At 42.8% G+C, this 20,586-nt stretch overlaps 1 protein-coding gene across 12 annotated transcripts in view; it reads left to right on the top strand.

Moving 5' to 3' along the window:
- The window catches only part of Cadps (calcium dependent secretion activator), a 452,771-nt gene that overhangs the window by 201,060 nt on the left and 231,125 nt on the right, over positions 1-20,586 (top strand). For all 12 annotated transcript variants that reach the window (XM_060390975.1, XM_060390971.1, XM_060390969.1 and 9 more), the window contains exons 4-5: positions 3,812-3,892; positions 16,043-16,276. In XM_060390975.1, coding sequence (XP_060246958.1) covers positions 3,812-3,892; positions 16,043-16,276 — 315 coding nt within the window. The remainder of the gene's footprint in view (positions 1-3,811; positions 3,893-16,042; positions 16,277-20,586) is intronic.

Raw genomic sequence — 20,586 nt, 5'->3', positions numbered from 1 at the left:
GTGATAAATGCATACCCATTCCTGTCCATCTAAGGCCTTCCCAGAAGAAATCCGTCAATCATAACGAGGAACAAGGGCGAAACCTTTCTCAGGTTTCAAGGGTAGCGGGATGCGCTGCATGGACCTGAGTTATAAGGTACACAGTGTGTGTGCGAGTTGGGCGAGTTGTCAGGACTGCAGGAGGTGAAAAGCCTACTCAGGGGTAGCGCATGCGCAAGGCCCGGGATTTGATCTTCCCACCTTTGCTGCCCTGTTCTTGCCCTACTGGAACTGCGTGGACCAGAGACCTACTCTGTCCTGTTTCTTTTCTTTTCTTTTCTTTTTTTTTACATTTTTTAAAATTTATTTTATTTTTTTAAATTAATTACACTTTATTCACTTTGTGTCCCCCCCATAAGCCCCTCCTTCCTCTCCTCCCGATCCCACCCTCCCTCCCCCTTCTTCACTCATGCCCCTCCCCAAGTCCACTGATAAGGGAGGTCCTCATCGCCTTCCTTCTAATCTTAGTTTATCAGATCTCTTCAGGAGTGGCTGCATTATCATCTTCTGTGGCCTGGTAAGGCTGTTCCCCCCTCAGGGGGAGGTGATCAAAGAGCAGGCCAATCAGATTATGTCAGAGGCAGTCCCTCTTCCCATTACTATGTAACCCACTTGGACACTAAACTGCCATGGGCTACATCTGTGCAGGGGTTCTAGGTTATCCCCATGCCTGGTACTTGGTTGGAGTATGAGTCTCTGGGAAGACCCCTGTGTTCAAATTCTGGTTCTGTTGCTCTAGAAAACAGGAAACAAGTAGAAACCCACCACGGAGGGCCTCTGAAAGGCTCTGCCCTACAGACTATCAAAGCAGATGCTGAGACTTATGGCCAACTGTTTGGCAGTGTGCATGGAATCTTATGTAAGAAGTGGGAAATAGTAAGATCTGTCCTGTTTCTTTATGTGTTCTCTAAAGGATTGTTTTTGTTACCTTTTGTTGATGCGTGTGTGTGACTGTGAGAGTATATTCCTGTGTGTGAGGGTGTCTGCAGAGTCCAGAAGAGGGAGGTAGACCGCCGGAGCTAGATTTACAGGCATTTTGGAGCTGCCTGATGTAGGTGCTAGTAACCAAACCCCAGTCCTTTAGAAAAGCAACAAGCACTCTTGATCACCAAACCATCTCCCTCTCCCACCTCCCTTGTATATGTTTAATTGTTTTGATATATTAAGACTTTCATGAATGGAAGGGAAAATGTGTGAATGGATGAACTGATGAATGGATAAAGGGTAAACCTTGCCTGTCCATCTCTTTCTCAGCCATTGGATTTCACAATAGTGCTCGGAGGACTCTAGTACCCTGGTGAACTGCAGCATCAGGGCTACTTCCAGTCCTGTAGTGTCACCTCGGTGGGCACCTGCTTTTCCAGCAGAATTTGCAATTTCCACTCTAAATAGTTCCCTCTGCTGTTTTGTAGCAAAGCAGCTGGATATTTCATTTGCATTCATATTTTGAACAGGATGTTTCTGAGTGGTCTCACAAGATGCTACACCTGGATCATAAATGAAAATGTTCAGAGGAAAAAGTTAAAAGCAGCTCATTGGAGCTTAAGGGCAGCTGAGGACACTGATGCCCATGCGTGCCAGTCAGAAGCAGTGATGGCGTCTGCTGATTGTGGGGTTCATTGAGAACTGGATTTTGAGCTGATATCCATGGGTGTCATTAGCAAAATAAAAATTTATGATCTAAGTAAGGAGTAGTTGAATGAGCAATGCCTTGCCTGTTTTCTTTCTACCCCACTGTCACGGGGCTTTCTGCACTGCAGTTTCACGCCTTCTCACCTCTCTTTTACGATTGTTTAACAGAGCTATTGTGTTGCCTCGGAACATCCGCATGTCTTAGTCCAGTTCTCATGATCAAAAGCAACAGCCCATCTCCCAGGGCAGTGGAGAAGACAAAGCAGTGCCAAGTCTTGAGTTGGGCATGATGCTGTCTGGGGAGACAACAGTCAGTAAAGTGTCTGCCATGCAAGCTTGAAAAGCTGAGCTAAGATCCCAGCACCCACATGAAAAAATCCTAGAACAGTCATGTATGCCAGTAACCTATCGAGGTAGTGTGGAAACGGGCAACCCTGGAGCTCCTTGGCCAGTCAGTCTAGACAACTGATGAACTACAGTTTCAGTGAGAGACTGTTCATCAAATGATAAGGTAGAGGAACACAAGAAGAGGTCTATCTCTGGACTCCACAAACATGTGCCCACAAGTGTGTATACACCACATCACACATACACATGCATACACATAGACTGCACACACACACACACATGTATAAAATGCACAACACAAAGTACAGTGGATATTTTAATACATTCTATAAAATGTACCAAAGAAGGCCAGTAAGCATGATGCTCCAGAGGCATTGCTATTTACATCATACTAGAAATTGTACATTTTCATAGCATGGTTGTACTTAAAACTTTTGAATCAAGTTTACTTTAGAGGCTGGAAATATAGTATAGTCAGAAAATTGCTTACCATAAAAGCATGAAGACCTGAGTTTAATCTAGGCATGGTAGCATGCTCTCGTAAAGCCAGCACTGGGGAGGTAGAAACCAGAGGACGCTTGGAGCTCCTTTGCCTGGCCTATGTGGTGATTCTGAGGCTAAATAGAGACCCTGTCTCGGTAAAACAAGAGGCATGACTCCTGAGGAACAGCACCTCTACATGCATACACACCTTCATGGGCACACACACATACGAACATGCATGTTCTTAGAAGAAAAGAATTTAAAATATTTAATCAATTGGTTAGTTAGTTGTTAGTTAAGATGTACTAAAAAGAGGAATGACAACCATCCTATGTAAATGGCAATGTTTCCTATTAAGCTTTTCTGTGATTGCCATAGCTTACTGAAGAAAGCAGACCCAAGTGTAACCTGAAGCCTAATGTTAGGTTTTGCTTAGAGATACAGGGAAGCCTTTAATTCCTAAAAGAGGAATTGGTTTATCTGGCCTACCACTTACTGTAAGTACACTTTTATTAGAACACATTGGTGCGCATTCATTTGGAGGTTATCTGTGACTGCTTTAGCACAACAGAAAAGTTGCTCGTTCAGCAGAGAACCACAGCACTCACGTCTAAATCATAACTGTATAGTGCTTTAAAGAAATGAAACCGAAGCTACACAACAGATTTGCAGAGAACCGCAAGGATTAGATAGCTAAACCCTTCATTCGAAGCATGGACAAGCTGAAACCAGAGAAGTTGGGGAATTACCTTAAAGTTGGCCTTTACAATCTTTATACACGACTTATTCTCAAGAAAAGGGGAGGTAAGGGAAGAGTTTTATCTGAGATCTAAGGATCTAAGAGCTGTCACTTGGGAGTCACCATCTGTAGAGCAGTTGGGGATGTCTCAGGGCTTATGAGGAAGGACAGTGACTAATCTTTCATGGACCAGGACAAAAGAACAACTCTCTACGTGCTATGCCGTGTGCTTCTAAGAGTTGTAGTGCCAGTTTCTTCCCTGAGCGTTCACTGTGAGTACTTTATCATTGTATTACACCCTCATTAGAAGCATTTCTTTAGTGCAATTGAAGTGATTAACAGATCCTGCACAGTGTATTCAAATGTCCAGCTTAGCATGCTCTAACTGAAAATATTCATTTGGAATTTCACTCAGAGTGGATGTGTTGGTTATAAGATTCTTTTTTAATGAAATAAGTTCATGTGTCAAGGCAGGGGCACGGGGCAGCGTAAGACAAAAAGTCACGAGCCTTTTGGTTTTTATGGCCTAACCTGAGAGCCTCTCTGTTTGAATGCTTGTGTTTTGTGCAGCTGGACAATCCAGATGAGCAGGCAGCCCAGATCAGACGGGAGCTGGATGGACGTCTCCAGATGGCAGACCAGATAGCCAGGGTAAGAATCCTCACGGGCTCTTCAGTGGGGCCAGGTCCCGGGCCCACCCAGGAAGGGCGCTGACTACTAAATCTTCAAATGGTAAAGTAGAAGGGCTGGAAACAGCTCGGTTGGTATGCAGCCCTGGGTCCTATCCTCAGCACAGCCTAAACCAAAACAGAAAAGGTCCTCCACGCCTGGAGTGCCCACAGGCTTGAGGTAGAGGCAGGAAGATCAGGAGTTCAAAGTCACTCTTGGCTACAGAGTAAATTTGAGGCCAGCCTTGGCTTTATGAAACTGTCAAAGAAAGATAAAGGGAGGGGAGAAGAAGAGAGGGGAGGGGAATAGGGAGGGACAGGGATTGAGGAGGGGGCAATCCTTGGTTGTTCCAATAGCCCCTGGTGAGTATATGGCACACTGTGACAAATACTAAGTTGCCATTCTAAAACCCAGAAGTGACCAGCCAAAACAGAGCTTCAACATCCCTCAGCACAACCCCCATAACTCCAGGACAATATGACCACCTTCAAATGACGTCTGCGGCTCCAAAGCAGCAGGATGTGTCCTCCTTTATCTCTCACCATGCATCACAATTCTCCAGCACAGCTGCAGGACCCAGCCACAGAACGTCTCCTGCTGAAGACCTCTTCTAGGCTCAATGTCTTCATACCCACTGCTCTCTCAGCTCGGGAGAAACTTCCTTCTCCCTTCCACTCAGCAAATTTCCTCCCTAGCCTTCAGCACTTAACCTCAAACATGTACCCTGAGAACTGAACAGTTAGCCTTCTCGTCCCACCTTCCCATGCACCTTTCCACACGCAGGCCCTTGCTCACCTGACCACGTCTCCTGCTGAATAGGCCTCTGCTGAACTTGGGATCATATCTTATTATTAGTGCCTGTAGTTTGTTATCGTCTTGTTATCTATTTCTGTTGCTGACACTCATGTTTTGATAATTAGTATTCATGCTACTGGCGTTTATTGGGTCCTGACTCTGTCAGCTTTGCTGTTTACATGTTCCCTCCGAGATATTCATTACAGCATATAAGGGCATTTCATTTATCATCTTTTTTTTTTTTAAGAGAATGAGGCAGGCAGGCTATGCAAGACAGGCACTAATGAAGGAGCGGTGCCAGACTCTCTATGCAGATCTCACGCAAGGAGGTTTTTATAGCTATGACAAAATACCCAAGAAAACTCCTTTGAGGAGAAAGGGTTTATTTTCTCTCATTTTACTTCAGAGGCTTCAGTCCTTGGAACACTGCTTTGAGTTTGAGTTGAGGCAGTAAGAACATGTGTTCGAGGAAGCTGCTCGCCTCGTGCAGCCTGGGAAGCAAAGGCAGACATGAAGGGCTCAGGGACATGGACCCTTCAGAGATGTGTTTTTGTTTTTAGGCGCCTATTACAAAACAACCCAGCAAAAGCTCAACTTAAAGAGAGAAAGGGTTTACTCTGGCTGAGATCTCCAGATAGATGCGGCCCACCATGGTGGGCAAGATGTGGCTGTGGGCAGGGAGGTTCGGTGGCAGAGGCAGGAATCTGGAGGTCACATTGCATTCATGCTCAGGATTCAGAGAGTGAACAGGAAGTAAAGTGAGGCTGTAGCCTCAAGGCCTTCACCCAAGGTTCCACTTCCTAAAGATTCTGCTGCCTTCCCAGACAGCACCACAAACTATAGAGCCTACAGTTAACATTCAGACCATAACACCCAGTGACCTTCTTCCTTCTCACAGGCCATTCAGCAATGATATAAGCAGTAGATTAACCCATTGATGAATCAGAACCCTTGTGACCCAATCACCTCTCAAAAGCCAGCAGGCAATTCTTTAGTATTTCTATGTCTTTACACAGATATGTTTACATTCAAACTGTAATAGGCTTTATGAAATGACAGGCTGGCAATAAACCGAGGCAGTTACCCCGGCAAAAAATTTAAGGATGTCCCCAAGAAACTTCTAATTAAAATAAATAATATCTAATTAAATACTTTAAAAGCATAATTAATTTCAGATAGCCATTAAGAACAAAGCATTGAATATTTGTGCAACTAGCACTTCCCCGCCACCTGTGGGGACAGGTGGAAAGCTTCTGGACATGGTAGGGAGGGTGGGATGCAGAGAGCCTGGTGCTGAAGTTCCCTGCTACAGGCAGAAGCATCCCAGGGCTTGGATATGTAGAAAGGAGTCCTGCTAGAAAAAAAAGCCAAGGAAAGAGTCCAAGAGGCATACCCCTGTGCTTGTGCTCAGTTTTACTGAAATGTTTTGCATCTTGTTTGTTGGACACCTTTAAAGTGTGTAGTAGAGTCAGTCTGGTGGCTATAAATAGTGTGCAGCTATGGATTTGGCTAGAGGTAGTGTGGGAGGCTCTTGTGTTCGGAAATCTGCTTAATGTGGGAGTAAACATCACCAAAGTTTTAGAATTTACCTCTTCTGTAAATTCGGTGTCTCCCTTCAGATTTCCTGGGAAATGGAGGCAGTCTGTTAGGTACATATTACCTCCCTGTGAATAAGCTCAAATATCTTTACTATGTTTTATTTTCTTTGAGGCTTTATAATTCAAGAAGCTAACATAAAACTAATTCTAACTTTTCAAAACTGTACATCAACTGTTATACAATAAGTCAATGTGTTTATCTCAAAAAAAGAAAGAAAGAAAGAAAGAAAGAAAGAAAGAAAGAACCCTTTCCCCAGCCCATATTGTAAATATTTTCCTCCAAAGTAAAATACCATTAACAATTTTGAACTAAGCTTTCTCAGTAAACAAACCAGGCCATTCAAGTGACTTTGATTTTTATTTACTAAAAATAGTTCAGACTACATACATGGTCTCCAAACAATTAAAGGCACCAAGGACTCTTATGTGATATCTTCTCATTACTATTATCTGTTCTCCTAGATGTTGTCTCTCTTCTTCTGGAATAGTCTTACATGTCATTGGCCCTGACCTTCTTTGCTCTACAACTAAGTTTCATCCCCAGCTCTGAACTCACTGGTCCTAGAATGAGTTCTCCATTCAAGGGAACCAAACGTAACTCCTAGCCTTCCCCAGTCCTAATGATATCTGATGCAAACCAAACCAATGACTCTCTTTCTTGAGGTCTATAGACTGTAGTCTAATGATAATATAGGCTAATGATAGTAATACTGGTAGAAATATGTCTGCAGAATAACACTGAAATAATGAATATGCAAAAAAACACAGTCACGGAATTGTGTTACCAAGGAATGGTCTCAATGCTTGACTTCAGGAACTTGTGAGTTTCAATTGTGTGACTGCTTTTTTCTAAATTTAGTTGGATATACCAAACATTGAATAAAGTATGAAGAAGTTCCATATCATCTAGTTCTTGAAAAACATAAATGATGCACCTCTGTTTATCTTTCTTTGACATGTCCTGATTTTTCTATTTTTACCTATTACTGATATCGCAGTGAATTTTAGTGAGGATGTACAATTCAACTCACAGCAGAAGGTTAGTTCCTGTACATGTTATGACCAGAAATTGCTGGATATTGATCCATCCACTCTTTTCTCTCCCACAATGGATTTATATGATGGGTTGAACACTTCAGGTTACAAGTGAGAGGCACCATCTAGAGAAAGCTTATATCAAAGACAGCGTGAGCGTAAGGAACAAGAAGCATAGGGTCCATGGGCAAGAGCTGGAACTAGTGGCCATGGAGGGACAAGGGCTTCCAGTCTGCTGTCTCTGTATCACATTGGTTTTCCATTCTTCCTCTGTAAGGCTTCTCAGATAGGATGTCTAGTTATCCCAATGCATCTGAAATACACCAGAAGAGAGCCATTCAGCTGCTCGCCCGCCTGTTCAGATCCTTTCCTTCCACTTACCTCTTTGACTCGTTACTTCCTTCAAATTCACAGTTCTAAGAATCAAGCCTAGAGTTGGCCCAAGTTTGTGTTCAAAGTTAACTCTGATATAGTCAGCCATCCCACTGTGGAATAAAAGTAAGGGCCTCACTGGTCACACTGGGACTGGTAGTGTAACACATGTCTCAGGGTGAGGTACTGTAAGGTCATTATGATGTGAGGTTAACCTAGATATACCTATTACCATTAACTGCCCTTTCTGTAGTATTTGCTAAGCACCAGACTCTCTTCTAGTTGTTTTACATGGACACCCTGCCAAGACTCTCAGAACCTTAGGGAGAAGGTTGTTCTTTTTCAGAGCAGAGCCCAAAGCAGAGACAGCAAAAGATTTTGCCAAGGTTACAATGATTAAAAACTGTATTCTTGACTAATTTGTTTTCTAACTTTACTGAGTTACTTCCCAAATACATGTTTTTGCTTCCCCCATGACTCAAGTCAGAGGGTTCAATAAACCTATCCTTCAAGCTTTCTCCTTCCTCCCGTCCGGAGTCCTTTATTTAATGTTTCAGGCACTGGCCCTAAGATTTCATGGGCAGCACTCCATCAAACAGCTAGCCATCCTCCACAGCATTGCTGGATCCCCTCCAGCCTACAGAGATGCACAAGTGAAGTAGCACTACTGGGCACAACTGTCTCCTCAGATTCAGAATGCTCTCTGCTATGATCCCTGCACTCTGGAGAGGAGGCTGCGTGGCCCTGCTGTTTCTGCTGGAAACATTTTCAGCATTAGCTGGATCAACATTTGGCACGTGTGACTTCTCTGCTTCAGACTGAAGCAAGTCAAGACTAAGTCTGCATCCCATCCCTTATCCACAGCCCTAAACTGTGAACTATCAATTCAGTCACCCCAACTTCCAGAATGATCCAAGGAGGCAGCTACCCCCGAACACAAGCCAGGCGTGGCTGGATCCAGCACACTCCCTCAATGGCTGCAGGCAGAGCTCTGAATACTTTTTTTTTTAAATCTCATAGAAAAGACTTCTTAATCCCTGTTCAAACATGTTCCCAAATCCTCTCACACTGATATTAAAGGGCCTCCATATTTCACCCAGAATTAAGTCTAAATTATTTAAATTGTGTGATCAAAAGTTGACTTTGGGGCTTACGCAGGTGGCCTGTGACAATAGCTCATCTGTGATATTTACCAGTTCTTCTGACCATATTTTGGGATAAAAGTCCACAATTGTTCCATTGGTTATGTAACACAAACAGCAGTTTTATGTTATCAGCTGCCAACAATGAAGAGCAAAAGACCAGTGGTTTCTCAAGTCGTCATCATTTAGTGTGGAACTGTGAGGACAGAGATGTTGTTCGGCTGGAAGCATGCTGGCCTAGCATGGATGGAATCCCTAGTTCAGACGCCGGTACCTCATAAGCAGGGCCTGGTGGTGCATGCCTACAATCCCAGCATTCTGGAGCTGAAGGCAAGAAGATCACAAGTGCAGAGTCATCCTTGGCTACATATCCAGTTCAAGGCCAGCTTGAGCTAAAGAATCTGTCTCAAAACAAAATATGGAATTTCTTTTTTGGACCTCTACTCTGTACAGAGCAAAGCAAAATAGCTATCTTATACCTGGACCATGTTATAAGCATCAGTAAGGAATACTAGCTAAATATTTCGCTGATAGAGAAGTTTGGCTACACATTGCTCCACAATATGTGTGCTACCTGGCAGTGCAGTGACATGGCTGCCTGAATGTATGCATATAGACAGATCTGATTGTTGGCCAGATCAGGCAGGAAAAAAAACAGGAAACTCTGGGTCCAAGGAAAACACCAATGCTCAGCAGGTACCCTGAAGCCCTTCCAAGTACAAGGAACACAAGAGGGAAAGAGAACTCATTCAGTTTACAACCACTTAAAAGATGGAAACCAATATGGAAAGGAACTGACCCAGGAAACTACTTCTGACTCCAGAATGCTCCCAGCATCTTCTGTACTGATTATGACACACTCCTATCAAGACGGTCCTTCTCTCAGCTGATGTACCCCACTGTGCATGTTGTGTAGGAAATGGTGGAGCAGCAACTGCTGTGAAAGAGTTGGCTATAACACCCTCTGCTGATCAAGTAAACTAAAATGACGTGCGTTGCTCATACAGTGGGGTATCACCATAGCACCCCAGCTCTCACTCTGCTGACCTTTGGAGCCAGGCTTCTGGGTTTTATACCGAGCTCTAGCTATCATTGCCATTGCTTTCCATTTCATTTGCTTCCAGGAAATGGAGGGAAATGGCAGCAGTTTATCTCTCATTAAGAAGAATTAAAAGAGGTAAATCACATGACCAGTGAGCAGTACCTAGAACAGTGTGAATGGGAGCTAGCCTGCTAGGGTTTGTGGGCTTTTTGTTCTGTTTCGTTTCATTTGTTTGTTTGTTTCTGTTTTTTGGTTTTGTTTCGTTTTTATAGTCACTGTCAGTTTTACTAGTAATTTCTGCTGGTGATGGTGGCAACATAACACTTGCTATGTGTGCAGAGAGAGACCAATAGACAGAGAGACAAATAAGACTGAATCAGTGGTCAATAAGTATCCATGTTTCTTGGTGTCTTTTATTCTTCATGGGAGCTCTGTGGGGTTTATTTTATTTTCTACATCTCAAATCTGAAGCCAAAACCCCAGCTACTTGTAAAACATCAGGAAGCCAAAAAGCATTGACCCAGGATGCAGAGTTGAGTTTACTTTGTTAACCTATGCTCCTTGATACCTTCTGTGAGGCCTGTGGATATGTGTATAATTTCGTGTGTCCCAGGGTGCCTAAGAGGCGGCTTTGTGCCAAACGTTCTCATGATCATCACCCCCAGCTGACTCCTGCACTTTCCATTGACAACCACAGCACCGGAAACAGGGAGGGTGCCCAGAAAGTGATGAGGGGAATGGATAAAATAGCTGCAAGATTTTGGGTGAACTTCTCTGTCTCCAGTGTCTTTCTGTCTTCTTCCTTCTAAGAATGTCTTTCGAACCTTTGAACCATTCTCTTTGAATGAGAGAAGCCTTGTCAGCTTTCAGACAGAATTCATTCTTTCTTTCTAAATAAATACTTAAAACCTCAAAGAAAAAGCCAATGGTTGGGGGACTTGCAATGCTTACAAGCCCTTATTTTAAAAATATTCCATTAGTGTGGCTAGACATGACTAACCCTGGTGAGTGTCCCCACAGGGCAGAATTATCAGGCCAAAACCAAAAGTAAGTGTCAACAGAGATTTGCTTTAAAAGGCCCTCTCCCACCCCATGCTATGTCTTTCATAAAGCAATATGAATAATAAAAAAAAATTTGTCATTTTTATGCCTGGAAAGAAGACAATGGAGAAGGGAAGCTACAGCCTTCTTATTTGGATATAGCCAGAGCTTTGAAATGTGTTTTTAATGAGGCTACCACTGAAAATTCCACTCAAGAATCATATCCTGGATTGACAGAATACTATTTCTTCTCAAGGCGTGAATACTCAGAGGAGACAAATGGCTGTGTTTTTCCTTGCAACTTCAGCTTTATGAAGCTCTTTTTATTATGTCATTTGAAACTGCTCAACTTCTGGGAGGAGTGATCATTCTTGGGATTTTTCCAGTGTTCTGCTGCAGAGTATGGTGGGAAATAACTCTGCAAGAGAGTGGCCAGGTCTGCAGCCACTTACTGGAGCTTCTCCCAACAAATCAGGATGGAGGAGTTAAAGGCCTCAAGTGAGGCCAGGAAGGTGGCGCAGTAGCATCTTCTGCATAGTATAAGGACCTGAAGGCCACAACCCACATAAAACCAAGTGGGGTAGAGCATGTCTATGATATCAAAGTTTCCATAGCAAGATGGAAGCAGATGCAGGCAAACCTGCAAAAACTCGTGGGCCAGCTAGACTGGTATGTACAGCAGCAAGTAACAAAGAGACCCTGTTTCCCAAAAAGGAGAAAGTAAGGACCAACACACAAGGTTGTCTTCAAACCTTTACATGTGTGCCTTCACTCACATGAGCATGTACCTGTGTGTGTGTGTGCACGCATACACACATACATACAATTTTATGTGAGTCCAAAGTAAGGATGTGACAGTACAGACCTGTCACATCACAGACACGATGCACTCTCTCAAAGCTGATAAACTATGTCATAAATGCTACTCTTTTTCTCCTTGGCAAAGACAGCAAATAGCAGTAAAATTGCAAAATCCTATTTACCAACTTCCCCTTCAAATATCTCTATGTATACTAATATTTGAACTTTAAAATGAAGTTGAAGACAACAACTTGGAATGCCATACTTTAAACTCTTGGCCTACAAACCTTGGCATCTGGCAGCCTTTTTGTGATGCAGGGACTACTGAGACCACGAGTCAGCCTACCTCTATTTTCCTCACTTTCCAGAAGGAACATATTCAGAGAACATGGTGAAACACTATGGTGACTGTGTTATCCAAGTTATCTAAATCTTGGACTCATGGTTATCTATATTCTTCCACAGGAAGAAAAAAAAATATCAGTTGCTCTGTTCTCAGCTAACTCAACCTCAGTGCAAACTCTGTACATTGATCGTACCCTTAGCAAAATGTGCCTCCTTGTGAAGCCTCACTAGTTCTCTCGGGAATCATCCACGCCTCTTCAGTATCCATTAGAAGGCTTACTTTGCTGCTTCTGTATACATCTTTCCCCCAATAGCTGTGAAGCCATGATTACATCTTCCCACCAGAATCTTTCTAGCGACAGGCACAGTGTTTCAGAGTTTGTGTGATTTTTTTTTTAAGTCAGGATAGCCCAGCACTCAAGTCCTCATGCCTTCAAGGCTCTGTACCAACTTTGCCCCAATTTTAGGGATTCCCACTGTCCTCTGATGGAGTTTAGGAATGAAGAAGTTCAAGTGCTGTGTAGAAGTTTTGGAGATATTGGGCTTTGGGGAGCCTCTCTCACTGAGTCAGCGCTAACATCTGTCAATCCTGTGGCTACATCATTCCCATCCTGCTGCTCTCATATCCACCCACGGCATCCTTAGGAAGTGCCTCACAGTGTGAACATAACTCTTAAGCAGGAAGTGACTGTTCTCAGAGGTTTTGGAAGAAACCAGAATTCTGAGGTGACTGAGTAGATTTGGGACCCTCAGGCTCATTTACCATGGGAAAGCAGAACCAAAGTGTTCTTCCAGAACTTAATTCATGATCATCCCATCTCTCCTCACTGCTGAGTGGTAGCCACTTTGATATTTAACATAGACTTTTTGATAAGCCATTGACCCAGTCATTCAGTTCATGTGTACTGAATGCTTACTAAGGGTTACACATTACAGTGGATGTTAAGATTTCTCATAGGATGTCAAGATGGTATGGCCCAGAAGGAAAGACAGACACTAGCAAATAATTTCAAAAATTATTCATTGACTATAAATATGCTATTTTATTCTATTCAGGCTTCTCAAAAAAGAAAGAAAGAAAAAAACCTAGAAATTTGTTCGAATAGTTCCAAAATACGGGAAGTTAAAAGTCAAGACAGCAGCAAGTTCTCAGCCCTCTCCATGGTCACTAGACAGTCAGTTATCTTCTGTCATGTTGTCACATGGAAGAAAGAACAAATGTACTTTCTGGGACCTCTTTTAAAGGCAATCATCCAGCTCATAAGGCCTGTGCCTTTGAGGCCCAGTCAGTCTCTAAAAGTCTCCTCATCAATGTCATCACACTGAGGCTCGGGTTTCACAGAGAGTTTGAAAGGAACACAAACAGACGACCATTTCAATAAATGATGCCCAGAAAGCAGAAAGCAGGGGGGACCAAACATGCACAAATGTTGAAGCTGAATGTGGAAAACAACAAAGGGCTGAGAGCAACCAGGGATCAGGAGAAAAGTTGCTCTTAGAAACGCCCTCTGGAGAGGGTAGAGACTAACAGAGCTCCAAAGCATCACCCACCAAGCCTTCTAGGAAGATCAGCATGTGTAAGAGTGAAGGCTCTACTCTGGCAAGAATAAAACACTCTTCAAGCTAGCTAGTGGTTAAGGGGAATTATTGAAGGGGAAAGAGGAGCATTCCAGGCATAGTTTCATTTCTTTGCTGTGATAAAAACAACCTTGACAAAAACAGCTGAAGGGAGAAAGGGCTTATTTTGGCTTATTCTACCCAGAGAGAGAGACTCCATCATGGCAGGAAGACATGGCAACAGGCAGGATCAGGAAGCTGGTTGTTGACATTGCGTTTACATTCAGGATACAGAAAGTCAGCAGCAAATGGGGCCAGACTATAAACCCTCAAAGTCTATCCCCAGTGCCCTCGTTCCTCAAGCAAGGCTCTACCTCTTAATGGTTCCATATCCTTCCTAAAAAAATGACACCAGCTGGGGATCAAGTGTTCAAACACAGGACCCTATGGAAGACATTTTATATTTAAACCACAGTACCAAGGAACTAACATTCAAGAGGAAATGCTAGGCCATGTGGGAATTTAAAAATAAATAGAAGGCAAGCTTCATCTTTGTGATTCTAGACAGCTTCTCCTGATTTTCTTCTGCTTTCTCTTTCCTGTTTGCCTTCCTCTATTCCCCTTTTCTTTAACCCTCTTTCTCTGTGGCTTGTCCTTTCCCTCTGTCTTCTATATTGAATGTTTTACCCAGCATTCAATTGATTGATTCAGCATGGCAGGGAAAACTCAGGAAGTGATCATTTTGTTTCACCTTCATTGATAATGACCCATTGCATCCATGATGTTGTTCTCAATTCAGCAGTTTAAATCAGTGAATCTGGTTGATTGCTGGTTTACTTAACAGAATAAGTTAGTTGACTTTGAGTTGAACATCCATGTAATAGACATCTTATTTTTTGGCACACAGAATTATCAAAACAATTCATATTCCATGTGCTCTAGATCAAGGTTTATCCCAGCCATACAGAGATTCCTTAATCTCCATAGAGACAAAATATTTCTTCTTCCCATAGATAGTGTGATATTATATCATGATGTCTAGATCGTCAGCAATATTTTGGCACATTGAGTGTGCCAAACTACACTGAGCATAGAACCAATTTAGATGTATTAGTTAATTGTCATGTTTCTAGGACCAAATATTTGACCAGAAGCAAGTTAAGGAAGGAAGGGATTCTTTTGGTTCATACTTTCCCATTGGTGGAAAGGGCCCAGCATCAGGAGGTGTGAGTTTGTTGTTTGCAGTGTATCCAGTTAGGAAGCAGAGAGAGAGATGGTTGTAAATAGTCACTTTCTCTTATTTAATCAGTCCCAGATATCCATGGAATAGATGGGTCTTTAATTAACCTAATCCAGAAACACTCCAAGATGTGCCATGAGATTTGTTTCCATGGTGATTCTAAGTCCCGTAATGTTAGCAATCAAGGCTATGTATTACACCAGAGAATCTTAAAAGCAAGGTTTTGAGGAAAAGCTTATTTGGGGTTGAAGCATCTGAGGTATGATTTCAACCTTCCTTGAAGCTGAGAGGTTTTCATGACCATGGATTCCTCTAGTTGTTTAAACCAGCTTAAACTGAACTTGTCTATAACTTATAAAATAAAAGGAAAGCCAAACAGATTTGACCTGCTCCTCGCCCTACAAATTACAAGGCTGTAGAGTAGGGTTTCATGGGAAATTTTCATGTTATAGCTTGGAAATGGCTCTTTGATAAGGTCATCAATCCAAAAAATGTTCAAGGTACTTGGACAACTTGGCAGTCCAAGTAGACAAGCAAATAGCTTGATTAGAGCTGTTGTCTTCCCAGCTGAAGCTGGGATCCAGGACAGAGAATGCCAGTGGTCACTTCTGATACTACTTTCCAAAGGACCTGTAATCATGTTTTTCTTTACTTTGTTAATGTTTCAAGTTTTCTTGAGAACAGTTAAGTATTCTTCTTAGAAATAGCCACAGGCTATGGTTGAAAAGTCTCAAATGTGCTGGTTTTGAATTATTTATGTGAGAAAAATCTCTACAGATATCCAGAAATAGGATGTGCCTCTGTTTCTGTAACTTACAAGCAACTTCACTGAATTTTGATAAAGAAGGAAAACATTGTTGGAACTGGGAATAGGTTTGACAAAACAGCAACCATTTTTCTTTCCACAAACCAAATTTGCTGGGGCAAAATTATAGCTATGCTCAAAGATTTTAGTCTTTCTTACTAAATGTTTATCTGTGTTTCTACCTGTTGGAAATTATAAATAACTGGAAGCAGCTGTCTCTACATCCAGATGAAATATTTTCCTAATAGGCTTCCATGGCATCAGGAAAAATCCATCAGTGGCTGATATGGTCATATCTCTGACTAATGGAAAAACTTTCTCTAACTCTTCTGATTATACCTTTTCCTTTCTTTTGCAAGGAACGCAAATTTCCTAAGTTTGTATCCAAAGAAATGGAAACCATGTACATTGAAGAGCTGAAGTCCTCTGTCAACCTGCTGATGGCCAACTTGGAAAGCATGCCCGTGTCCAAGGGTGGAGAGTTCAAGCTGCAGAAACTCAAACGCAGCCACAACGCTTCCATCATTGACATGGGAGAGGAGAGTGAGAACCAGCTGTCCAAGTCAGACGTCCTGCTGTCCTTCTCCTTGGAGGTAAAGAGCCCCAGATCCCTGAAAATGTCCCGGCATGGTAAGCCATCTAAGGAAAGCTGGGTGCTGAACACAGCCAGTTGGCTCTCCCACTTTGGTCCTAGACCAGTTGTTCAATTAAAAGCTTGCTGGGATTGGTCACTTAATCATCAAGTGAGCCATCCCCCTGTCCGGGAGCCCACATTTCTCCTAAGGAAGTGCAGTCTGAATATCCACCTGGCAAATGTAATTTCGAATTATTTCCCCTGTCTTAAAGCAGTACTCAAGGACTGGCAATTTAGAAAGCTTGTTTTCTAGAAGCTTATATTATTATTCAATATGGGCTATCTAGCATCATTGGAAAGAGTTGTTTTAGTTTTAGTTTACCTCAGCCTCCAGAGTAAGAATCTGCCCAGGCTAATGCAGGACAGCACTCTGCATCTCAACGCATCCCTCTAGAATGTCTCTTCACACTCTGGCTACTCATACCTTTCCTATTGAGTGGCTTTGATCCACCAACATCAAACTTCGCTGGGAAACTGGTTCAGTACTCAGACTGCTGAACACTACTCAGTCCCACTTAAACCTAGGATGGAGATGATAGGAACCTAAAATGGCACAGCTACTTTAGAAATTAAGTTAGCATTTTCTAAAAGTGTTCAATACACAGCTATGATGTTATCCAGTATAACATCAGATGCTCAGATGCCTACCCAACTAAAATCATATGTCCCCACAAATATATTTAGAAAGATAGTCACAGAAGCCAAAAACAGTAGCAGCCTTAATCCCACTCAGTGGTAAATGGATAAAAGGAAAATACAGCATGTCCATACATCAGAATACTACACAGCAAGTAAAAAAGAACGCTTATCGATGCACAGGTTGGACAAACCTCATCAATATTATGCTTAGTGCAAAAAGTCAGATGCAACAGGGAAAATGGTAGCATGACCCACTGCTACCTATAATCTATAGGAGGCTAATCTATAGGATTAGGAATATATGTAGCATGTAACATAAGGTTGAAAGTAGAAATGAGCATGAGATGTACTGCTGGGGAGCGTGGCCTAAGGCAGTTTCAGATGATTGCCTCAGAGCTTGGTAAGTTTATTAAAGTGTCACGGAGCTGTACACCAGAGTGGGAGAATTGTACGGCCCCTGAAATATGCCTCGGGAAAGCTGTGAGGAGACAGTGTGGCCTGTATTTTAACAAGCTATTCAAATACAGAGTATTGTCTTTGCTTTTGTGGCGCTGAGGCTTGAACACAGGCTTTGAGTGTTCTAGACATGCTCTCTGCCACTGGGCTGTTATATTTCTAGACTCTGCCTTTTATTCTGAAAGTCTCCCTAGGTTGTGCAGGCTGCATTCCTGATAGACTTTGAACTTGCAACCACACTGCCACAGCCTCCTGAATACCTGAGATTACAGGCCTGTCCCACTAAACTTGGATTCAGGGATTTCTTACATACTCTATAGTTAAAGAACAAAGAACCACTTAAAACTTATCACAGGCCAATAGCACTCAAAATTTGTGTAAACATAGAAACACACATATACCACACACACACATATGACACATACAAATTATACACATTTATTAAGTCCATGTGATATTTTGATATGTTTTTATAATGTTGAAGTTAAGCTAAGCCACTTAACTCCTGCAAACATTTGTTATTGGTTCATGGTAAAAATGTCCAAAATCCTTTCTTGTACGAGACAGAGAGAGAGAGAGAGAAAGAGAGAGAGAGAGAATCCCATAAGAACTGTCTGCCAATCTTTGATTTAGGGAGATAAAGAGAACAGATGAGCTGGGTGTGGTGGTGCATGCCTTTGATCCAGCACTCAGGGAGACAGAGGCAGGCAGATTTACGTGAGTTGAAGGCCAGCCTGGTCTATAAATTGAGGCCAGGACAGCCAAGACTACAGAGAAACCCTGTCTTAAAAAACCAGAGACAGAGAGACAGAGAGAGAGCATATTCATTAGGACACTGTGTGTTAACTCTTGTGAATTGGTTTTCCCACTCAGCTAAGATAGTGAGCTCTTCTTCACCCCGCAGGGTTCCCATAAAACTCTGCTGCCAGAAGAGGTGAGTCTCAGTTCAACATAGAACTCTCTGTGTGAAAAACATCGTCAGTGTGATCTCACTGAAACTTGGTCTTTGAATTTTCTTAAGTACTGCCACCTGAGGGACTGAATGCTGTTGCTTAGGTGTCTTTGAATTTGATTATTGCCAATTAAAGGTGGCAATTTATCCCCTACGCCTTCTTGTCTTGCAACAGATGGAAGGGAAAAAAGAGTATTTTATTGGCTTTCACGAAGCTTTTAAGTATGTAATTTTCTAATTCATTATTAGTTCTCAATATTAAATAGATGATTGCCTGGAATATAAGTATAGATGAGACCTCAGCCATATTCTATGCATACAGGATTTAAATGGCTTTGACTTACAAATATCAGTCCAGGTTGCAATGCCTTTGTGTCCCCACATACTTTTTAATTGGAAAACTAAATGCACACGATAGTAAAGTCGCCAGCAATGCCTCTGCACATCTATTCACAGATGTGTTTGGAGAGCACGATGAGCAGGGCATGCACAAGTGGGAACAGGACTGTCAGAGCATCAAGGCAGGCCACCCTCAGGATGTGCAGATTGGAGCAAGATGTGTTTCAAATAAGTAGAGAATGAAATGGCTGGAGGAGACGGAGAGCAAACTCAGTTTGCAGCAAAAAAAGGCGCAGGATGCTGCATTGTAGATGTGGGCAAGGGGGTGCTGCTGGGACAAAAGGCAGCCACTGGCCTTTGCAGAAGGCTGCTGTGCAAGCCCTTCTTCACAAAGGGTCTGAAGGGAGTTCGCGGGTATGCAAACAAAGCCTGACGCTTGCAAATTTCACAGAATCCTACTGAATGTGAGGTCTTTCAGACTCTAAGTTGTTCTCTTTCCAAGGTGTATTCTTCGTTCTTCTAAGTCTGTGGTTTCTCCCCGGCATAAAAACTTTCAGTTACATACATTGTCTGTCTAGCCTCACAGGTACATATCATATCCCCACTTCACAGATGAAATCACTGAGGTGGGGCCAACGAGATAGCACAGTGGGAAAAGTTCTTGCCACACAAACATGGCGACCTGAGTTCAGATCTGCAAAACCCACCTAAAGCCTGAAGCTGTCGTGAGCATCTGTACCCATCACTCCTCCAGCGATGTGGAGAGCAGACAGGAGAGGCCTCAGAGCTGGCAGGCCATCTAACCTGGAGCACACAGCAGAGAACAAAGGACCCAGTCTCAAACAAGGTGGAAGTCAAGGCCTGACACTTGAGGCTGTCTGTCCTTTGACTTCTACATGTGTATCTGCACATGCATAGCACACACTCTCAAGAAAGAAAACAAAACAAACAAACAAACAAAAAACGGAAGAAAGAAAAGAAAAATTAACTTCTGCAGATTGGAGAAAACAAAAGGGGAAGGAAGGGAGGTGTGAGATCATTTCCCAACATCCCAGAAGTTGTCCAAGGCTCTCCAAGTATGGCCCCTGAAGCAGCAGCAGCAGCAGCAGGGAAACTTTCCGAGAGCAGGAATCCCAAGTTAGAGTCAACCCCCTGAGCAGATGCCCTGGATGGGAGCTCACTCCCCTCTGCTTTCACAAGCTCGGTGAGCCCCAATTCACTCTGCTTGAGAAGCTGCAGGCTAGCACATGGCAAAACTAAGAGTTATGCATCCCAAATATGCTGCTGTGAATCAAAACCCCTAGAAGCATGTGTCTTTTTCCTATACCCACTTCTCTCTCTATTACAATGCCATTAACCCTTCCGTAGAGAGAGTGATTTTCCCCACATGGTACTCACTGAAGGTCACTACTGTAGGCCATTTTGTTCTGATTGCTAAGTCGTGTGTGTCACCTTTCTGCTTCCCCTGGCTCCTGTGGCAGAGCAACCACCATATCACTATCCGAACAGCAGGAGCCTGAATGGAGTTTGCAGTGGGGATAAGAAATCCCAGAAGTTGTGACTGTAGGCTAGACTAGAGACAAAGCTGCAGCTATATCTGGGTTAGGCACACAAAGATAATAAATAACTATGAAAGTAATATACATAAAGTTGGCACATTTTATTCCTCTCCATTCAGACTGCAGCATTTCTAAATCAAAATTCTGTTCATAATTCTGACTGAGAGCTCCCTTTTCTAGCAGGGCCATGCGGAGTATCTGGTCATTGAACTCGGGACAGACAAGTGGCAGCTTCCCGGGTAGATGGAGCCTGGGCTCTCTAGTTTGCCTAGTCTCCACTGGTTCCTGCCTTACCTGTGACACTAAAGCTGGGTGATACTAGTT

The sequence above is a fragment of the Meriones unguiculatus genome, chromosome 9 (genome assembly GCF_030254825.1).
Source record: "Meriones unguiculatus strain TT.TT164.6M chromosome 9, Bangor_MerUng_6.1, whole genome shotgun sequence".
In the NCBI taxonomy this organism is placed as follows: Eukaryota; Metazoa; Chordata; class Mammalia; order Rodentia; family Muridae; genus Meriones; species Meriones unguiculatus.
This window is presented reverse-complemented; position numbering and strand designations above follow the sequence as displayed.